The sequence below is a fragment of the Hyperoodon ampullatus genome (assembly GCF_949752795.1).
Source record: "Hyperoodon ampullatus genome assembly, chromosome: 16".
Taxonomy (NCBI): Eukaryota; Metazoa; Chordata; class Mammalia; order Artiodactyla; family Ziphiidae; genus Hyperoodon; species Hyperoodon ampullatus.
The window spans coordinates 52,895,188-52,915,069 of NC_136929.1; the positions used below are offsets into that span (position 1 = coordinate 52,895,188).

Consider the following 19,882-nt stretch of genomic DNA (forward strand, 5'->3'; position numbering starts at 1 on the left):
CTTCAAGAATGCCAGGGCTCCCTTCACAAATTTATTTCTCAGAGTTGTGGTGAAATGTATGTCTTCTGTACGCACAAAATTAACCACCACATTACTTTAAGTGACCTCTCCCTGAATTCAACTGTTGAGCAGAGAATAACAAAACATATTTATAAACATTAATCTGTTGGAAGAGATGATGTAATACATTTCATAGACTCCCTTTAACTTGCAAAATATTTCAATTCCTTAGGTACCAGTAATACAGAATAATAGTGTCAGACCTACACTACATATCAAGAGCCATCACCCTCCATTGCTTCCACAATGACTATCTTGTAATTATTTAGTTTCGATTATTTATGTAGTGGTTGAGTATTTCCCCTATCTGTCCCAAGGTCACAAAACTACAAGACTTTAAGTCATTTGATATATGAATTTTTGCATGAAAATGTATTTTCCAATCTTAGCTTTTAGTGCTTTACCTCTGATTCTGTTTCAATTAAACATTAAATATATATACATATATTTTTTATAAATTTATTTATTTTAGTTTTGGCAGTGTTGGGTCTTTGTTGCTGCCTGTGGGCTTTCTCTAGTTGTGGCAAGTGGGGGTTACTCTTCTCGCAGTGTGCGGGCTTCTCATTGCGGTGGCTTTCTTGTTGTGGAGCATAGGTTCTAGGCACGTGGGCTTCAGTAGTTGTGGTACGCGGGCACAGTAGTTGTGGCTTGCGGGCTCTAGAGCGCAGGCTCAGTAGTTGTGGCACACGGGCTTAGTTGCTCCATGGCATGTGGGATCTTCCCAGACCAGGGCTTGAACCTGTGTCCCCTGCATTGGCAGGCAGATTCTTAACCACTGTGCCACCAGGGAAGCCCATACCTATAACTTAATATACATACTTTATAGGGCAGGTATTTTTTCCTCTTTCTCTATCTTATTTATTTATTTTTTATTTTTTTGGCTGCGCCATGCAGCATGCAGGATCTTACTTTGCTGACCAGGGATCAAACCCAGGCCCTGGCAGTGAAAGCGCCAAGTCCTAACCACTGGACCACCAGGGAATTCCTGAAAATTTTTTCTTTTTTAATAAAAGACCTTTTTTTGTGCTCACTTCGGCAGCACATATACTAAAATTGGAACGCTACAGAGAAGATTAGCATGGCCCCTGCGCAAGGATGAACCACAAATTTGTGAAGCGTTCCATACTTTTTAACTAATAAGGACCTACTGTATAGCACAGGGAGCTCCACTGAATATTCTGTAATGGCCTATATGGGAAAAGAATCTGAAAAGGAGTGGATATATGTGTATGTATAACTGATTCACTTTGCTGTACACCTGAAACTAACACAACATTGTAAATCCACTATACTCCAATAAAAATAAAAAATAAAATAAAATAAAAGGCCCTTTTACTTTCTAAAATGTCTTTATTTTATTTTGCTACTGAGTTAATGTATCTAAAAGAAAGATTTCCCAACCATTGTTTGGACTGCTCTGTGCACCTGGAACAGAATCTCTATTCCTGTTATTAAGTTCATCTCCCTTTCATTGTTGAAAGTTGAATTCAAAATATACGTCTCAGAGATTACATTCTCTCTTTCATATGCTGCTGTTTCTCATTACATTCTTGAAACTCTCTCCTCTCCTGCTTCCAAAATATTATACTGTTCTCATCCTTTTTCCTGCTTCTCTGACCCTTCTTTTTCTTTTTCCAACTAGTTTATCTTTCTAAATATGGCCATTCTCCAACGTTTGGTACCCTGAATGTTCCCTCTCTATAAACTCTCCCTCACTTACTCTCTCTCAGTATCAGACATTATTTCTGTGCTAACAGCTATCAAATCTCTCTCCTCGATTCTATTCTCTCACCAAAGCTCTGGTTACACGACTTCAGCATTTACTGGATATTTCTGAAGGGATGCTCACTATAACAACACACATAATAATTCAAAAACAACTTTCACTGTTCTGCCCAAATGGAGACTGCCTTCCAATTTCTATTCCATTCAATGGCATGAATGAATATCACAGTCTTCCCAGCTAGAAAGATTAGATCCCTGTGGCTCATCTCCTTTGTATCAGAATAAACTAATGGGATGTAGTGTGGTTCTGGATCAGACAGACTTAAATCTAATCCCAGGACTGCCATTACTTATTGTGTGATCTTGGATTAGTTACTTACTCTCTGAGCCTAGATCTTCATCTGTAAAATGGGATTAACAATACCCAGGGTTGTGAAGAGCAAACGACACCTACTGCACACAGGACATAGTGGGCAAGCAATAAATCCTCTTGTCAGTTACAAATTTTGCTCATTCTTCATCTGAAGTTCTCTCATATGTGTCCCTACTCCCAGTTCTAACTCTTAGTCATACCTGGATTACTCTAATAAGCTCTCTGCCATCTGCCTTAAATCTAGCCTCTTCAGTCCATCTTTCACACTGCTGTCAAAATAATCTTCTAAAAACAAACTTATGGTTGCCAAAGGGGAAAGGAGAGTGGGGGGAGGGATAAATTAGGAGGTTGGGATTAACATATACACACTACTATATAGAAAATAGATAACCAACAAGAACCTACTGTATAGCTTAGGGAACTATGCTCAATATTCTGTAATAACCTGTAAGGGAAAAGAATCTGAAAAGGAATATATATATATATATATATATATATATATATATGTATATATATATATATACACACACACACACACACACACACACACACACACACACACATAACTGAATCACTGTGCTGTACACCTGAAACTAACACCATATTGTAAATCATCTATACTTCAATAAAAAAAAAGAATCTTCTTAAAATATATATTGATCAAATCATATTCTTATTAGCAAAATCTTCAACAGCTCCCTAACAATCAAGGCCTGTTCAGCTTTAATGTCTGCTCAAAATCTACTCTTTTGAACCTATTTCCTCTCACTTCTCATCACAAATATCCTCTGGCTTAATTGGCTTCCTCGCTTCTACACACACAGCAAGATCTTTCCCACCACCATGCTGTTGCTCAAATTGGTCCTTCCCTCTGCTCTCGTTGGTCTTCCCTTTGAAACCATGCACCTCAGATTGGGACTTGAACCCATGTGCTGGGACTTGAACCCAGCCTAAACCCTGATTGGGACTTGAACCCACATGGCTAGGACTCAAACCCAGCCAAAACCCACAGTCTTCCAACTGAGATCACATACCTGGTTTTAGGACTTAATGAAGCTCAGGTTCTTGATGTCTCATCACAGAAAGAATTCAGTGAGAGACAAAGTGATAGTAAGAAGTGGATTTATTTAGAGAGAAATACACTCCACAGATATAGTGTGGGCCATCTCAGGAGGTGAGAGCAGCATGGGGGTATGGGGTTGTCAGTTTTTAAGGGGTGGGTAACTTCATAGGCTAATGAGTGGGAGGAGTATTCCAGCTATTTTGGGAACGGGGCAGGGATTTCCAGGAATTGGGCCACCACCCAATTTCTCATCCTTATGGTTGGCCTTGGCACTGTCATGGCACAGGTCGGTGTGTCATTTAGCTTGCTGATGTATTACAATGAGCATATACTGAGGCTCAAGGTCTAGTGGAAGTCAACTTGTCCACCATCTTGGACTCATTTGGTTCTAATCAGTTTATGTCATGTTCTTGGGCTATGTCATTCTTTCAAAGGTTGCGCCCTGCCCCCTTCCCTCCTGTTTCACCTTTCCTAACCACTGGCTGTATTTCAAATCCATATGATGCACAACCTTACTTATGCTCTATACTTGTTTTCATTTCCCTCGATTGTTTAACTTACATGAATCCTCTTTCCCCACTTTGATAATTTGTGGGTTATTATTCATGGGCCCTCTGTCTACTACAGTGTATCTTTGTGTAACCAAGCAGACAAAAACTTCCAGATGGATTAAGAGAATCGAACAAAAAAAGAATTACTATCAGATGTTCTGATTTAACATACTTGAAGATTTAAAAGTTTAAAGACTCACATTGGTTCTTAGTGTTTATGTTGTCTAAGTTTTTATCAGCCCAGTTAGGGTGGGAGCTTCTTGAAAATAAAGACAAATGACTAACTTTTTCTACATTCCCATAAACCTCCAACACATCATTAGTACTTTAGAGTAAAAACCTTAATACATCTTGGCTTTGAACAACAGAGCAATGATTTTTCAGGCAAGGCATATATCAACCCTCCATAGGGAAAGTTTCTCTAATTCAGATATTCCTTCCTAGGAGAATACTTCCTTCCCTCCCACTCTCTTCTCCCATAGTAAGAATTCTACTATAGTAAGCCACTGTGATTGATGAGCCCATGTCACAGTATTTAGTAGATATAGGTCAAATGTTTTAAAAAATGGGACAACATGGTTCTAATCAATATCAGAAGAAAAACAACTTCCAGCGTCATCTATGGACAAATCCTCAAACACACCTACCATAATCAGCTGGTGTATAATTCAGAAGTTCAAATTTCCAGTGTTTGTAGCTTGAATAATTCTGATACATATCAAATATTTCCCGGGTAAATTGTTGGCAGATATCACCTAAGAGAAAATATAAAAATATTCAGTCAGCACACATTTCTCCAAAGAACACATATAGATGGCCAGTAGGCACATGAAAAGATGCCCAACGTTGCTAATTATTAGAGAAATGCAAATCAAAACTACAATGAGGTATCACCTCACACTGCTCAGAATGGCCATCATCAAAAAGTCTACAAACAATAAATGCTGGAGAGGCTGTGGAGAAAAGGGAACCCTCCTGCACTATTGGTGGGAATGTAAATTGGTGCAGCCACTCTGGAAAACAGTACGGAGGTTCCTTCGAAAACTAAAAATAGAGTTGCCATATGACCCAGCAATCCCATTCTTGGGAATATATCTGGAGCAAACTCTAATAAGAAAAGATACATGCACTCCAGTGTTCACAGCAGCACTAGTTACAATAGCCAAAACATGGAAGCAACCTAAATGTCCATCAACAGAGGAATGGATAAAGATGTGGTACATATATACAATGGAATACCACTCAGTCATAAAAAAGAATGAAATAATGGCATTTGCAGCAACATGGATGGACCTAGAGATTATCATACTAAGTGAAGTAAGTCAGAAAGAGAAAGACAAGCACCATATGATATCACTTGCATGTGGAATCTAAAATATGACACAAATGAACTTATTTACAAAACAGAAACAGACTCACAGACATAGAAATCAAACTTATGGTTACCAAAGGGGATAGGGGGTGGGGAGGGATAAATTAAGAGTTTGGGATTAGCAGATACAAACTACTACGTATAAAATAGATAAACAACAAGGTGCTACTGTATAGCACAGTAGGATAGAAAATATTCAATATGCTTAATAAACCAAAATAAAAAGAATATGAAAAAATATACATTTATAACTGAATCACTCTGCTGTACACCAGAAACTAACACAGCACTGTAAATCAATTATACTTCAATAAAAAATTTAAAAAGAATCAGCACAAATTTCTTAGAGAGTCCTCCTTAAGTAAAAACCCCTTAGGAGTTGAGAAATGAGTACTTCCGAAGTGAAACACATTTAACAGACTTTTAAAGTTATAGTGTGTCATATCAAGGTAACCTTTAAGTATTTTTAAAGATCATTTACAATAAAATTATTTTATTGACCTCCAGTAGTTCTTCCAGATGTCACCTCTAAAATAACATCATTTTTGTCATATTTCTCCTTTGGCACTAGACTCTGGAGAAGCTGAAAAAGAAAAAAAAATCAGTATTAGTGTGTATATTTTCCATGGTATACTGCTATTCCCTGAACTTAGATAAAAGACCCCCAAATACTAAAAAATCAGTAATTAACAAAATCATAGAGCATCTCAAAGAGGTCTGGTCCTAAAATGCTTTAATAAGTAGACCTAATTAGGCCTAAAATAAATGATGATTCATGTTAACAATGAAGTTACTTGTTGGCGTATTTTCTACAATGCTATCAAATTATCCTAATTTTCTAAAATGCAAAAGTTTAGATCAAAGTCCAGTGTTCCATTCAATTTTCTTCAAATTTTGCTTCTGATTAGTCTTAAACAGTAGCTTCTTTCATCTAATGAAAGAAGTAAGCTCTGAAAGTCTTCATTTGGAGAAAATGAGGACTTTTAACATATGATTATATATTCTCTCCCACAATAAATGACAGCGGACGGACACCAGGCCGTGCCCTGTCTTCTCAGCAGAGTTGCTGTTTAAAGAGTAGATTGAGGATTCCCAAGGTAAGGCTCAAATAGTTTCTCAGTGCGACCAGAAAAAAAGGGGCGTTCTAATAAAGAAAGCAACCAACTTACCTCTTAGGAAGAAAAGGGAAGCAACTTTATTTTTATTATTACTAAAAGGTCTTTCAAATCAAACTGAAAGTACTTATGTGTCATGATTTTCCCTACTGACAATTTTTGAAATAGTCCATCTCTGCTAGAAATGATATAGCCTGCAGGAGAGAATAGTAGACTAAGAGTCAGACGTCCTACATCTGCTTTTGACTAGCTGTTTAAATCAGTAAACAAAATAACTGATACCTCCACCTCATCCTCCTCAACCCCTCAAAAAGTCCCTCTAGAGATTATCATACTAAGTGAAGCAAACCAGACAGAGAAAGACAAATATCATATGATATTGCTTATATGTGGAATCTTAAAAAAAAAGATACAAATGAACTTATTTACAAAACAGAAATAGACTCACAGACATAGAAAACAAACATATGGTTACCAAAGGGAAAAGGGGTTTGGGATTAACATACATCCACTACCATATATAAAATATATAACCAACAAGGACCTACTGTATAGCACAGGGAATTATACTGACTATTTTGTAACAAACTATAAGGGAAAAGAATCTGAGAAAGAAGATATATGTACATCTGAATCACTGTGCTGTACACCTGAAACTAACACGACATTGTAAATCAACTATACTTCAAGGAAAAAAAAGTCTCTCTACTGGATTCCCAGGGTAGGGAAGACTGAAGGTAGGAGGATGGCAAATACGACAAAGGGGAACGTAGTACATAGCACTGTATTTTCATTTTCTTTTAGACAAACCATCCATTGAGCTAGAAGGGACTAAAGACTGGTATTAATCCACTGTCTCTACGCCCTTGGATTCATTCCACTCTATCCTGAATGCAAATTTTCAATCCTTAATTAACCCAGTTACCATGTACCGCTCCCTCTTTCTAAGACTTAAAACCCCCTGACTCTTCTCCATGTTGCAGTAAATTTCTTCAGTAGCATGTGTTCCCTTGTCTGGTAACTTAATAGATTCAGCTTTGGAATACTTTTGTCTGGGGGGGGGGGTGGTTTCATTCCTTGCCAACACAATCTCTTCAATCTCATTCTGTAGTAAATGACAGCACTAAACCCAATATTATCAATCATCATAAGAGAAGACTTAATCAACTGGTGTTTGGAAAATACTTTGAGCAGCAAAACAGTCTAGCAAGAATAGTATTCCTTTACATTAATATTACTGAGATTAGTTTACCTCTTAAAACATACCTCACTGTATAACATGTTGATTTTCTGAAGAATGGTTTGCCTCTCTTCCAAAGCAAGTTCTTGTAACTGCTTTTCATCTTGTTTATTTAGACCTACAAACCATCGACAGAAATAATGGTAAAAATGTTTAAATACTTACAAAGAAATTCTTAAATAGCTACCTAATCTCTACCTACTAGGTTTTATTTCAGTTGTGAAGGCAAGGGATTATACAAAATAACAGAATAGTTAGAGAATGTAAAGTAAGTATTTGCTAAGTGTGTCCAAAAAACTCAGTGTGAAAACAAGTACAATCTTGCCTCAAGGAGCTGGTAATTTGAATGTCTATAAGTAATTATAGAAATCAGTGATTAATCAAACAGGTTTTAAAAGGGACTGGCTAATTAAATGTAAACCCAAATAAGCTAAGTTTCAGGGTAAACTGGGGTGACCATTTCTTGTCTAAAGCTGGCAGCCATTACCCAGCACACTGTGAGTAATGTAGCATGGCTAGAATCTCCTTTTTTTTTTTTTTTTCAAGAGAAGTCAGAAATAAGACCTCTTAAAATTCTGAAACCTCTTGAAATGTTCATACTTAGTAAACATTTTTAAAATACACCATATGGGTCAAAAAAAACCACACATCTTTGCAAACCTCTGCTTTATGGAAAGAACAGTCATTTTCACATCATTTCAAAGCAGAAAGTTAAATCATGGAGCTCTAACAACACAAGCTATCAATGAGATAGTGGCCAAGTAGGGTGGATCCCATAACCTTTGACTCCATTGCTTTAGATGCCCAGAGACTCCATTTGTCACTGGTGATGCGTGCTAGATGAGGTAGAAATTTTTGATTCTTAAAAATAAAGAAGAAAAGAGAAATGAAGACTCATAAAGGAGAGAAGGCTCTTTAAAATTCTTTTCTAGTCATGGAAGTCATGGGGGTCTGGCGGGATTCTATGCCTCATTCCTGCTTTCAACATTTCACACTTACTCTATGCTAAACACTCTGCCAGTTGCTGGGGACACAAGGATGAATAAAACATGGTTCAGGGCAAAAGTGGCTCAGTCTGGTGGGAAAGGTGGACACATTCACCTGATTACAATTTGTGGTATGGGCAGTGCCATCGAGGCCTAAAGGGTGGTCTAACCCAGACTTCAACCCTTAAGGAAGGTTCCTAGATAAGGTGCCATCTGAATTCAATTCTAATTATGGATCACCTGTTGCAGAATTGTAATATCGCTACTGGCCTCACCCTTGTGCACATAAGTCTCGGGTCAGAGGTACCAGAAAAACCTGCTGATTTGCAATCATATAAAATTATTTTTGTGGCTTTTTATTATTTACTGAACTGTAAGATCCAATCTAGTTCAATTTCACTGTATCAACAGATTCAAGAGTCTATTATACCTTATGTTTGGTGCTGCAGGAAATAAAGATGAATAAGACACAGGCCCTGTACTTGAGGAAGGGAAAGGGACTGAAGTTAAGACAATTACATAATGGATCAGAACATAAAACAGAGAAAGGCAATCATACTCGTTTTACAGAGGGGAGTGAAGCCAGAGGATGATATTCAAGCCATACTTTGTAAGCTGACTGAACTTTAAGGTGAAATTGGTGGGTTAACAACATGAGCAAAGACATAGACATGGGATGGTGTGAGTATATTCAGGGAACGGCAAATTGTCTGTTTTGGTTGGAAGGGAGAATATGCAAAGGGAATTAATATACTACACAGAGAGGTGGGGGTCACTCGGCAGAGACTATTAAATGCCAAGCCAAGCAATCTATATTTATAGGCAATGGGAGTTCCTGGAAATTCAGAGCAGGAGAGAAATATGATTAAGGTTGTACTTAGGCTGGGAAAGCTTGGAGGTGAAACTACAAGTTAGGAATTTATTGTAATCATCTAGGACTGAGATATAATGAAAATATAAACTAGTGGAAAGAACAGAAGAGGACTCATGCAAGATATATTACAGAGGTAGACCCTGCTGGACTTTGAATCATTGTGCAGTGGATAAGAGCAGAGGCTGTGGAGTCTCCTTGATTGGGTTCAAATTCCGGCTCCTCTCCTGACTGGCTAAGTGACCTTTGGCATTTTAACCTCTCAGTTTCTTCATCTATAAAGTGAGAATATTAATAATAATTCCTACCTCATAAAGTCACTGTGAACATTTCAAATGAGATAATATTTGTAAAATACTTACCTTAGTGCCTGGCACATACTAAGACTTCGTAAATGTAGCTATGATCACGATTATTATAAAATAGCAGAATTGTAGAAGAAACTTTAGAAGCAATCTACTAATACTTTAATCCAAGCTACTAATAGTACACGATACAAACGTGGCTGAAAGAGGTTACGTCAATTTAATTTGGAAAGCATTTAGTAAGCTCCTATTATGTGCAAGCAACTTTCCCAAACTAATTAATTACAAATTTGAGTGGCATTATGTGAAAGAGTAAAAAATAATCCTCATTAAAAGAGGTGAGAGGGAATTCCCTGGCGGTCCAGTGGTTAGGACTCTGCACTTCCACTGCAGGGGGCACATGTTCAATCTCTGGTCAGGGAACTAAGATCCCGCATGCCTCATGGCCAAAAAAAAAAAAGTGAGAGACTCACAGACCACTAAGAGAAGGCAGAAAAAGGTAAGGCTTTGGACATCCAGGACTTTACAGGTATACCTGTGACTGGCCTCAATGCTGCTTAACATCTCTAAGGCTTAATGAAACAGGATGGAGCACAAAAGAAAGTTTATAAATTAAACTAAAAGCCAATAGCAAGGGACTTTCCTGGTGGTCCAGTGGTTAAGACTCTGTGCTCCCAATGCAGGGGGCCTGGGTTCCATCACACGAAACTAGATCCTGCATGCTGCGACTGAAGATGCGGTGTGCTGCAACTAAGACCCGGTGCAGCCAAATAAATAAATATTAAAAATAAAATACAATAAAAGCCAATAGCAAAATTTGGATTGGGACTTCCCTGGTGGCGCAGTGGATAGGACTCCATGCTCTCAATGCAGGGGGCCCGGGTTCGATATCTGGTCAGGGAACTAGATCCCACATGCATGCCACAACTAAGAGTTTGCATGCTACAACTAAGACCCAGTGCAACCAAATAAATAAATAAATATTAAAAAAAGAAAAAAAAAGAGGGCTCATGTCCTTTAAAAAAAAAAATTTGGATAAATGTTGAATCCCAGGTTAGTTCATTATGCTTTTCTCTCAACTTCTGTATATTTTGGAAATTTTTCATAAAAGAAAAAATGTTAAGGCAATAAAATATTAAGAGATACTAAAATTAAAAATTAACACCTCTCACATTATATATAAAATTAACTCAAATAGATCAATGACCTAAATATAAGGACTAAAAATATAAAACCCTTGGAAGAAAACACAGATGTGAACCTTTGTGACCTTGGATTATGCAATAATTTCTTAGATATGTCACCAAAACACAAACAAGAGAAAAAAAAGATAAACTGAACATCATCAAAATGAAAAACTGTGGTGCTTCAAGGGACAGCCCACAGAATGGGAGAAAATTTTTGCAAATAATATATCGGATAAGGAACTTGTATCTGTAATATAAAGAACTCTTACAACTCAATAATAAAAAGACAACTCAATTAAAAAATGGGCAAAGGATCTAAATAGTCATTTAACCAAAGGTGATATACAACAGCCAATAGGCACATAAAAAGACACTCAGCACCGTTAATCAGGGAAATGCAAGTCAAAACCACAGTAAGATACCACTTCACACACACCAGGAAGGCTAGAATCAAAAGGGCGGATCACAAGGGTTGGAGAGGATGTAGAAACACCAGAACGCTCATACACCGAGGATGGAACGTAAAATGGTTCAGCCACTTGGAAAACCAGTCTGGCAGTTCCTCAAAAGGTTAAACATGGAGGTGCCACACAACTTAGCACTATATGTCCACACAAAAACTTGTACACAAATGTTCATAACAGCATTGTTCATAATAACCAAAAAAGTGGAAAAACTCAATAACCAACAACTGATGAATGGATAAATAAAATGTAGTATATCTATACAATGGGACATAATTCAGCAATAAAAAGAAATGAAGTACAGAAACATGCTACAACATAAATGAACCTTAAACATATGCTAAGCGAAAGAAGCCAGTCATGTAGGGTAACATATTGTATGATTCCATTTATATAAAATGCCTGAAATAAGTAACTGTAAAGAGACAGAAAGTAGATTAGTGGTTGTCTAGGGCTGGCAGGTATGGGAGGGGTTGGCGTGAGATGGCTAAAGGGTGCAGAGTTTCTTTTTGGGGTGATGAAATAATACCCATACCATATAAGCCCTCTGACGGGGTAGGAATTGTATTTTTGTGTCCCTGGTATGTAGCACATAGGACAGTGCCCAATAAAGATCTATTAATAAATTAAAGCTTCTGAAAAGGTCAATATTTAGTCTCCCAGACCCTAAGCGCTTCTTGGCAAGTACCACAAGGACCTCGGTCTCTTAGCAGTTGCTCTTTAGTAGCTGAAATACTTCAAACACCCAGAGTATAGAGTCCTGTCCTTTCCAAGTGCAGGGCTTACTATGTGCAGGCTTTTTAAAAGACTGTGTTCAATATATCTTTAACTTAGAAAATCAATCCTGTACTTGTACACACACATCTTTTACCTACTTTTACACATTGATTCTAATTCTTCAATGGCTTGTTCAGCCTCCCGAATTTCTTTGTAAATGACTGCAAGCGGTGCCAGCTCAGCATGTCGTTGATTCAAGGACCTCCGGTCCCCTTCACTCACAGAGATATGCTGCAAACAATGATCAAGTGTTTGGTACTCCTTACTCAGGTCCTCCATATATTTCTGTAGTGCTTTATGCTTCCAGAGCATCCTGGTGTCTTGATGACAATATCTCCTGGACCAATTCTCACTTAACAGACAATGGAGAATGGGATTCCTGTTCCGTCTAAAAACCCACAGCCTTGTGTCAAGAGGTATCTGTGTAAGTTGATGAGAATGGAGATGGACATGGCACTGGTGGTGACCATTAAGACACGGATGTCTAAAAAGCCAAACAAACAGGTGACGATTCATTTCAGCATCTGAAACAAAATAAACACAATCTGAGAAATATCAACTCCACAGATATAAAAGCTAGAAGGAGCCTCAAGAAATCTTGCTCAGTTCACTGCCTCAGCCAGCTCCAACACAGTCCCTAAATTCAATAATCCACAAAAAGAAAACAAATCTTCAAATCTGTGAATATAACAACATAAATGAAGGTAGTGCTGTTTTCTACCCATTCAACATATATAATTAACTAAGGCAAATGAGTAGGAGTGTAACTAATAAATATATCAATAGAATGGTTAAATCAGCTATTTTCTAGAAAGTACCCAGAAGCTAAAATTGAGTGTGTGAATAAGCTCTTGACAAGTATGAAATAATCATGCAAACTTTAGGTGGTTCACATATTAATAGATTTTTAAAGTTTGAAGGAAACACTACTTCCTTGTCTAATTCTTAGGTATCCAGATGCCCAAGGAAGTCAAGTAACTACTCATTCTGCCAGACAGAGGCAGAGCTGAGGTGAATGCAGCTTGCCTGTTCAGACTTCAATGCTTTTCATTCCCAACTGTGCAATCACTCTTCGAAGTTGCTTCCCTTTTAGCTGAGATCCTAAAGGACGGAAAATTTACATATTAACAGACTAAGAAAGTTTGGTAAAAAAAAAAAGACAATGATGATAATTATATTAAATGAAAAAAGCAGAATCTAAACAATATAATCTCAATTAGGTTTTCAAATTTGTCTACAGTATATGAAATACATGGGTTTATGGGGACATAACCACATCATAAGTTGAGGAAGAGCTTTATTTTGAAAAAAGAAAACTAAAAACATACCAAAATGTTAGTAAGATGATCTCGAGTTGTGGGATTATGGATTCCTTTTGCTTCCTTTTTTTTTTCTACTTCTTCGTGTTTTCCAAGTTTCCTATACATTTAGCACATACTACTTTTACAATCAGGAAGAAAAATTACTTTAAAAAATTACATGTTAGGTGAAATTAGTTATGTACAATAATTATCTGTTCTTCCTTCTAACAGAGATAATCAAAAGAGCTAACAAATGTACACAATGGTTTTACTGAGTAAGAAAGAGAGGATAAAGTGTTCTAAGAAAAATACTTTGCCCCTAAAATCCTGAGGTTCAAAATTGAAATAAGGTTCAAAATTGATCAGAATCAACCTTTATTGTCTCCAGTGTTCCTACTACGTTAGGTGTATTCATATATTAGCTCATTTGATCATTGTAAGTCAGCTAACTTGAATACTGTTATCTCCTAGGAAATAAAATATTCAGAATAGTCTCTAAAATATTCAGTTTGCAGGGTTGTACTAAGGAAATTTAACATACTGAATCACATTGAGAAAAGGACTGCGGGAAGCATGCACCAAGGCACAGTAGCCACAAATGTTACAGTCCTCCAGCAGGAGTTTCTGCATGTCTTCACATTGAGACAAGCTTGGACCTGGGACCATTTGCTGCAGTGCTGCAATGCTTGCACCTGGACAAATGTTTCCTTAAGCAACAAAATACAAAGAAACGAATAGGGGCTAAAAGTAACTGTGTGCATGCGCAGTTGGGGCAAATTCTGGACAACTAGATAAAAGGAGACCAAAAAGCCCAACTGGCACCTCTGAAGGGCTGGCAGCAAAAGCAGGGGGTGGGGAGCAAAAGCAGGGTACTGCACATGCCCCATGCACACAACACAGCCAAGGGGATGGGCAGACCACTTAAGCCACCCCTCTGCTAGATCCCTGGACAAACCCCTACCCTCACCCCATGTAAGGAACCTGCTCACTCCCCTCTGCTGCAGCAGGGGCCACAATATAGCCTTGCCTGAATTTCTTGTCTGGCCTCTGATCAATATCTATTGATTAATTAAGATATTGATCAATATCTATAGACCAGGAACCCTGGTCTATAACAACATCTAGTCACAGAAAGTGTGTTCATTTGAAAAAGGACATAAAAAAATGGCAAAAAGATTTTTGTCAAAACACCTCTAGCTAAATTTCCATTTTAGAAATAGTAGAAAAAGTAACTCTTAAGGTCATGAACCTCAATGTTAAGTAAATCCCAAGATGTTTACCTTCTAGGTTTATCTATACCTGAGAATAGCAAGCCTTCTCCATCACCACCACCACCCCCACAGTAACAGGATTAAAATGATACTCTAGGAGCTTTCCTGGTGACGCAGTCGTTTAAGAGTCCACCTGCCAAGGCAGGGAACATGGGTTCAAGCCCTGGTCCGGGAAGATCCCATATGCCGCGGAGCAACTAAGCCCGTGCGCCACAACCGCTGAGCCTGCGCTCTAGGGCCCGTGAGCCACAACTACTGAGCCCTCATGCCACAACTACTGAAGCCTGCGCGCCTGGAGCCCGTGATCTGCAAGGAGAGAAGCCACCGCAATGAGAAGCCAGCGCACCGCAACGAAGAGTAGCCCCCGCTCGCTGCAACTAGAGAAAGCCCGCGCGAAGCAACGAAGACCCAACGCAGCCAAAAATAAATAAATAAAATAAATAAAAATTAAAAATAAAATGATACTCTAGGAACAACTCTCAGCCTTGGCAAGTCAGAAGTGACACTAAGCCGGCACAAGAGCATCACGTGTAAGCCACACTAACTCGGTCTCCCATAGGGAGACACCATGGGGAAAAAAAAAAAAAAGCTGCAGAAGGAAAATAGACTTTTAAGACCAGAAAAGAGAAGTGAACTGTGAGCACGTTAAAAAAAAAAAAAAAAAAAAAAAAAAAGACAGAAAGGACGTTAGGTTTCCTTACGGAGGTCAGAACCTTCTGTGTTCCACTACGTTTCAGCCCGACAGGCACCGGATCACTTTCACTGCCGGGTTCACCCCTTCCGGCTTAGAGCTTGATCCCGCCTCTTCCGTCTCGACTCTTCTCCAGAAGAGTAGTCCTGGCGTGTGCCTAACAATAAGCTAACAGAGGAAACAAAAGAGAAAATGGAAAAGCGAGAAAAATTCCCACGAGAGAGATGACCAGGCGACTTACTCATCCGGATTCTGAGCCCAGGGTGTAGGTTGCGATGGAAGGGGAAGGGCAGGTGCCGGGGCATTGGTGCCGCAGTGTTCAATGAACCACAACTCCCAAGAGCTCCCACCCGGGAATCTTGGGAGTTGTAGTTTATCTCGGACGAACGCCCAGCCTCCAACCCCCTAGGCCAAAGGTGGAGCTTTGGTTTTCACAGTTTCAGGCAAGCCCAGAAGGGAGGTTCTCTACAGTTCTGATTAAGAGATCAAGATATACAAGAGCCACTAGAGCAGAGATTCCTGATTTTTTAAAATGAGGATCCCTTTTCATCATTCAAAAATTTGCAGGATTCTGCATGTTAATACTTGTACTTTCAGCTTCCATTGCCTGAGAAGATACCTAATGACTAATTGAGACTATAAAGTTGTATTTTTTTTAATCATAAGGAGGATCCAAAATATGAGAGACTATATATAGCCACAACTTAGTGAATTTATAGCTGTTGTATACATAAACACAATTTTGGGGCTCAATTTAAGTTTGTAGCTTGTAAACCATCAATTAAGTAAAACATTAAAAATCCTAAATAATAAACAATTCCAGGAAAATGCAAATATATTGCCTTACTTTGAATATTCAAGTAGGATACACATTTACATTGGTGATCACATTTACAAGTCATTTGACCTCTGTGCCCTAGTATTTCTTCCTGAAAAGCAGAGGCAACAAGAATTCCACATTAGCAACTTCACAAGATATTTTCTTAGTTTATGACCACATATATAAAAAGGAGAATTAGGCATAAATATAAATATCTAACATGTATTGCCTATTTCAAGGTATCTACTTCTACCAACTACATATTAGATACTACTCTAAATGGCTTAAGCCTATTTATTAATTAATTTAATCTTTACAACAACCCTAAAATACCCATTTTGCAGAAGAGAAAACTAAGGCACAGAGAGTTTAAGTCACTTGTCCAAGGTAAAAGAACTAGTAAGTGATAGAGCTGAGATTCAACGAAGACAAGCTGTCTTAATGATCTATGGCTCCTAAGCTCTGATACTGCTTCCCTCCTTCAGAAAAAAGGAAAGAAAACATTCAGTCTTTCATGCAGTAAACACTGAGCACCAGTTATGTTATGTGTTAATCACTATTATAGACATGAGACTTCAGCAATGAACAGAAAAGACAAAAATCTTTGCTCTCACGAATACCAAAGTACCCCATAAATCATTCTCCTAAATTATCCAACAAAATTCTTTATTTTGATGTATGTATGCAGATATATAACTTAAGTAGTATATATAAAACTTCCTTCTTAAAAAATAAGCTTTAGTGCCATGGACTAATCCCTCCCAAATTCAGTACGTTGAAGCTAACCCCCAGTATGACCCCGCTGGAAATAGGGCCTTTAAGGTGATTACGGTTAAATGAGGTCATATAGAGGGAACCCTAATCTGATAGGACTAGTGCCCTTACAGGAAGAGACCAGAGAGCTTGTGTAGTTTCTTTCTGCCCCCCTCTTCCCCTCAACAAGCGAAAAGAGGTCAGGGGGTGAGCACACAGCAAGATAGCAGCCACCTACAAGCCAAGAGAAGAGGCCTCAGAATGAAACCTACCTTGCCAGCGCCTTGATCTTGAACTTTCCAACCTCCAAAACTGTGAGAAATAAATTTCTGTTGTTTAAGCCACTCAGCATGGTACTTTGTTATGGCAGCCCAAGCAAAGACATTTACGTATGTAAACATTTATTGAGATATACATGAAACGTTATACACTTTATGAATGTTATTTATAAATTTAAAGAAAATCCCTAAAGACTATAAATATTGTTTCCTCCTCCATGTTTTTTTAAAGAAAGTAATGTGGTTATAATTATATTTATTAATATGCAAAGATGTCCACAATATATTATTAAGTGAAAGAGAATGTTTAAAAAACTCATCAAACTATTTCACTTAAAAAACGTATGTGGGACTTCCCTGGTGGTGCAGTGGTTAAGAATCCGCCTGCCAATGCAGGGGACATGGGTTGGAGCCCTGGTCCGGGAAGACTGCACAGAGCAGCTAAGCTCACAAGCCACATCTACTGAGCCCTCGTGCCACAACTACTGAAGCCCGCGTGCTTAGAGCCCGTGCTCTGCAACAAGAGAAGCCACTGCAATGAGAAGCCCATGCATGGCAAGGAAGAGTAGCCCCTGCACCCTACACCCTACAACTAGAGAAAGCCCGCGTGCAACGACGAAGACCCAATGCAGCCAAAAATAAATAATTAATTAATTGATTTAAAAAAAAAGTATGTAATGCATATTTAAAAGTCTGGAAGAGGGAATTCCCTAGTGGTCCAGTGGTTAGGACTTGGTGCTTTCACTGCTGTGGCCTGGGTTCAATCCCTGGTCAGGGAACTAAGATTCTACAAGCCGTGCAGTGCAGCCAAAAAGAAAAAGAAAAAGAAAAATCTGGTGGAATTATAGGTAATCTCTATTTTCCATTTCATAGTACTATGAATTTCTTGAAATTTTGTGATGGGTATTGTAAATAAGAAAGCTATAAAAGAAAAAAGACATTCTTTCATGTTTGATTGAAAAGCCTTATGGAAGTTATTATTCTCAAATTGTTCTATGAAGTTAAACAACTTCTATTTTGCAAGAAATCTGATATATTACAGGATAAAAGTTCCCAGAAATAGTAATAAAAGAGGTTGATTCAGTGGGGGAAAAAGAATTAGCATTCTGATTAAATTAGAAACAAGCACTACCATGTCTGAAATATTTCTCACAATAAAGTCAACTATGAATACTTTCTTTGTTGAATGAATTTGTAATGGGCACTGACAATTTGGTATCTCTTCGTCAGAAACTAAATGACCTGTGTCCCCCTCCTCCACCTTGGAGCATGCTAACACAACAAAATACGTGGGGTCATTTTTCATCTCCATTTAGAGGAAATCAGTCCCAAACCCAAAGGGGTAGGGAATGGGGATTTTCACTTCACTTCCTCTCAGAGACTTCCGGATTCTTTTAAAGATTCTGAGGACACTCGCGTCTCGAGTACTTACAAGAGGTCGATTTGTGTCCTTCAGCAGAGATTTCACATCAGTCAACTGTCTGCTTAGGGCTTACCCCGAGAGAAGCAGAGCATCAGACTTTCCTCAGCCCTGGACATTCTTTGGGGAGCTAGACGAGGGTGAGCGTAGAGATTGGTCCAGGCTAAGTTGAAACTTTGGTCCTATCTGGAAATTTTCAGTGGCACTGAAAGCAACATAAAATCTCAGCACACAAGCCATAACACATTGGGTTGTTTTTTTTTTTTTTTTGCGGTACGCGGGCCTCTCACTCTTGTGGCCTCTCCCGTTGCGGAGCACAGGCTCCGGACGCGCAGGCTCAGCGGCCATGGCTCACGGGCCCAGCCGCTCCGCGGCACGTGGGATCCTCCCGGACCGGGGCACGAACCCGTGTCCCCTGCATCGGCAGGCGGACTCTCAACCGCTGCGCCGCCAGGGAAGCCCAGCACATTGTTTTTTAGCACACTGTGAAGATACACCTGGCTTTCTGATTCCCGGGAGTTTGGCTCTTGACCACATCTTGAGACATTTCACAATGGGAAGACTGGCAATGGCTTGGGATTTTAATCAGATATATTTTACTATAGAAAAAGCGAAAGCAGGTAGCAATTTAATACAAAATTCAAGCTCTCAATATGGTGGAAAAGTAAAAAAAACAGAGTTTATTCTATTTGTATTCTTATAAACTATTTTTTCCCGAGAGAAGCGAAATACAAAGAATGAAAAAAGAGCATTTCTTATTTTCACATGTTCATACTGGTTCTCAAATTTTTCGGAGCTTGAAAAAAATAAAGCTAACAAACGCCACCTGCTGGCGTTATTGAAACTAGATCGCAAGTTATTTTCAGAGTCAAGAGGTGTTCAAGGGGTCTTGAAATGTCAACTTACGATGTATTTCTTTTACTCTAATAATAATAATAAAAGGGTAGATCCTGGAAACTCATCTTTTACCCCATAAACTGGTATTAGCCTAGGTTGAGGTCAGCTTTGTTAACAAGCTCATTTAGTGTTGTCTCCTACAACTTCTTGGTAATTTCATCTCTTCCATTTTTCATCCTAGATTTCAGGCTAAATATTTTTCTTAAATTATTTCCTTCAGTTTTGAATTATACATTTTCAAATTTTCATTTCAATGAGTTTAGTTTTTCCATCTTTTTCTACTAACAGTAGTCTTCAAATACCCTTTATAAGCATTAAAGTACTTTCCAACTTAGATCCAAATCTTCCCTTGAGGAATACAA

The 19,882-nt window shown here is 38.4% G+C and overlaps 1 protein-coding gene and 1 long non-coding RNA gene across 2 annotated transcripts in view; both read right to left on the bottom strand.

The window, feature by feature from the left end:
- The window catches only part of MTRF1 (mitochondrial translation release factor 1), a gene marked incomplete at its 5' end in the record, with an annotated part of 55,280 nt that extends 42,675 nt beyond the window's left edge, over positions 1–12,605 (bottom strand). Inside the window, 4 exons of the mRNA XM_079722124.1 lie at positions 4,420–4,527; positions 5,646–5,727; positions 7,526–7,617; positions 12,188–12,605. Of these exons, the coding sequence (XP_079578250.1) occupies positions 4,420–4,527; positions 5,646–5,727; positions 7,526–7,617; positions 12,188–12,605 (700 nt within the window). The remainder of the gene's footprint in view (positions 1–4,419; positions 4,528–5,645; positions 5,728–7,525; positions 7,618–12,187) is intronic.
- An 827-nt stretch (positions 12,606–13,432) lies between these two features.
- Positions 13,433–16,249, bottom strand: LOC307065094. Its single transcript, XR_013811320.1, has 3 exons — positions 16,200–16,249; positions 15,363–15,520; positions 13,433–13,508 (listed from the first exon to the last, which is right to left on the bottom strand). It is a non-coding gene; the product is annotated as an uncharacterized lncRNA (long non-coding RNA).
- Between the last annotated feature and the right edge of the window lie 3,633 nt (positions 16,250–19,882).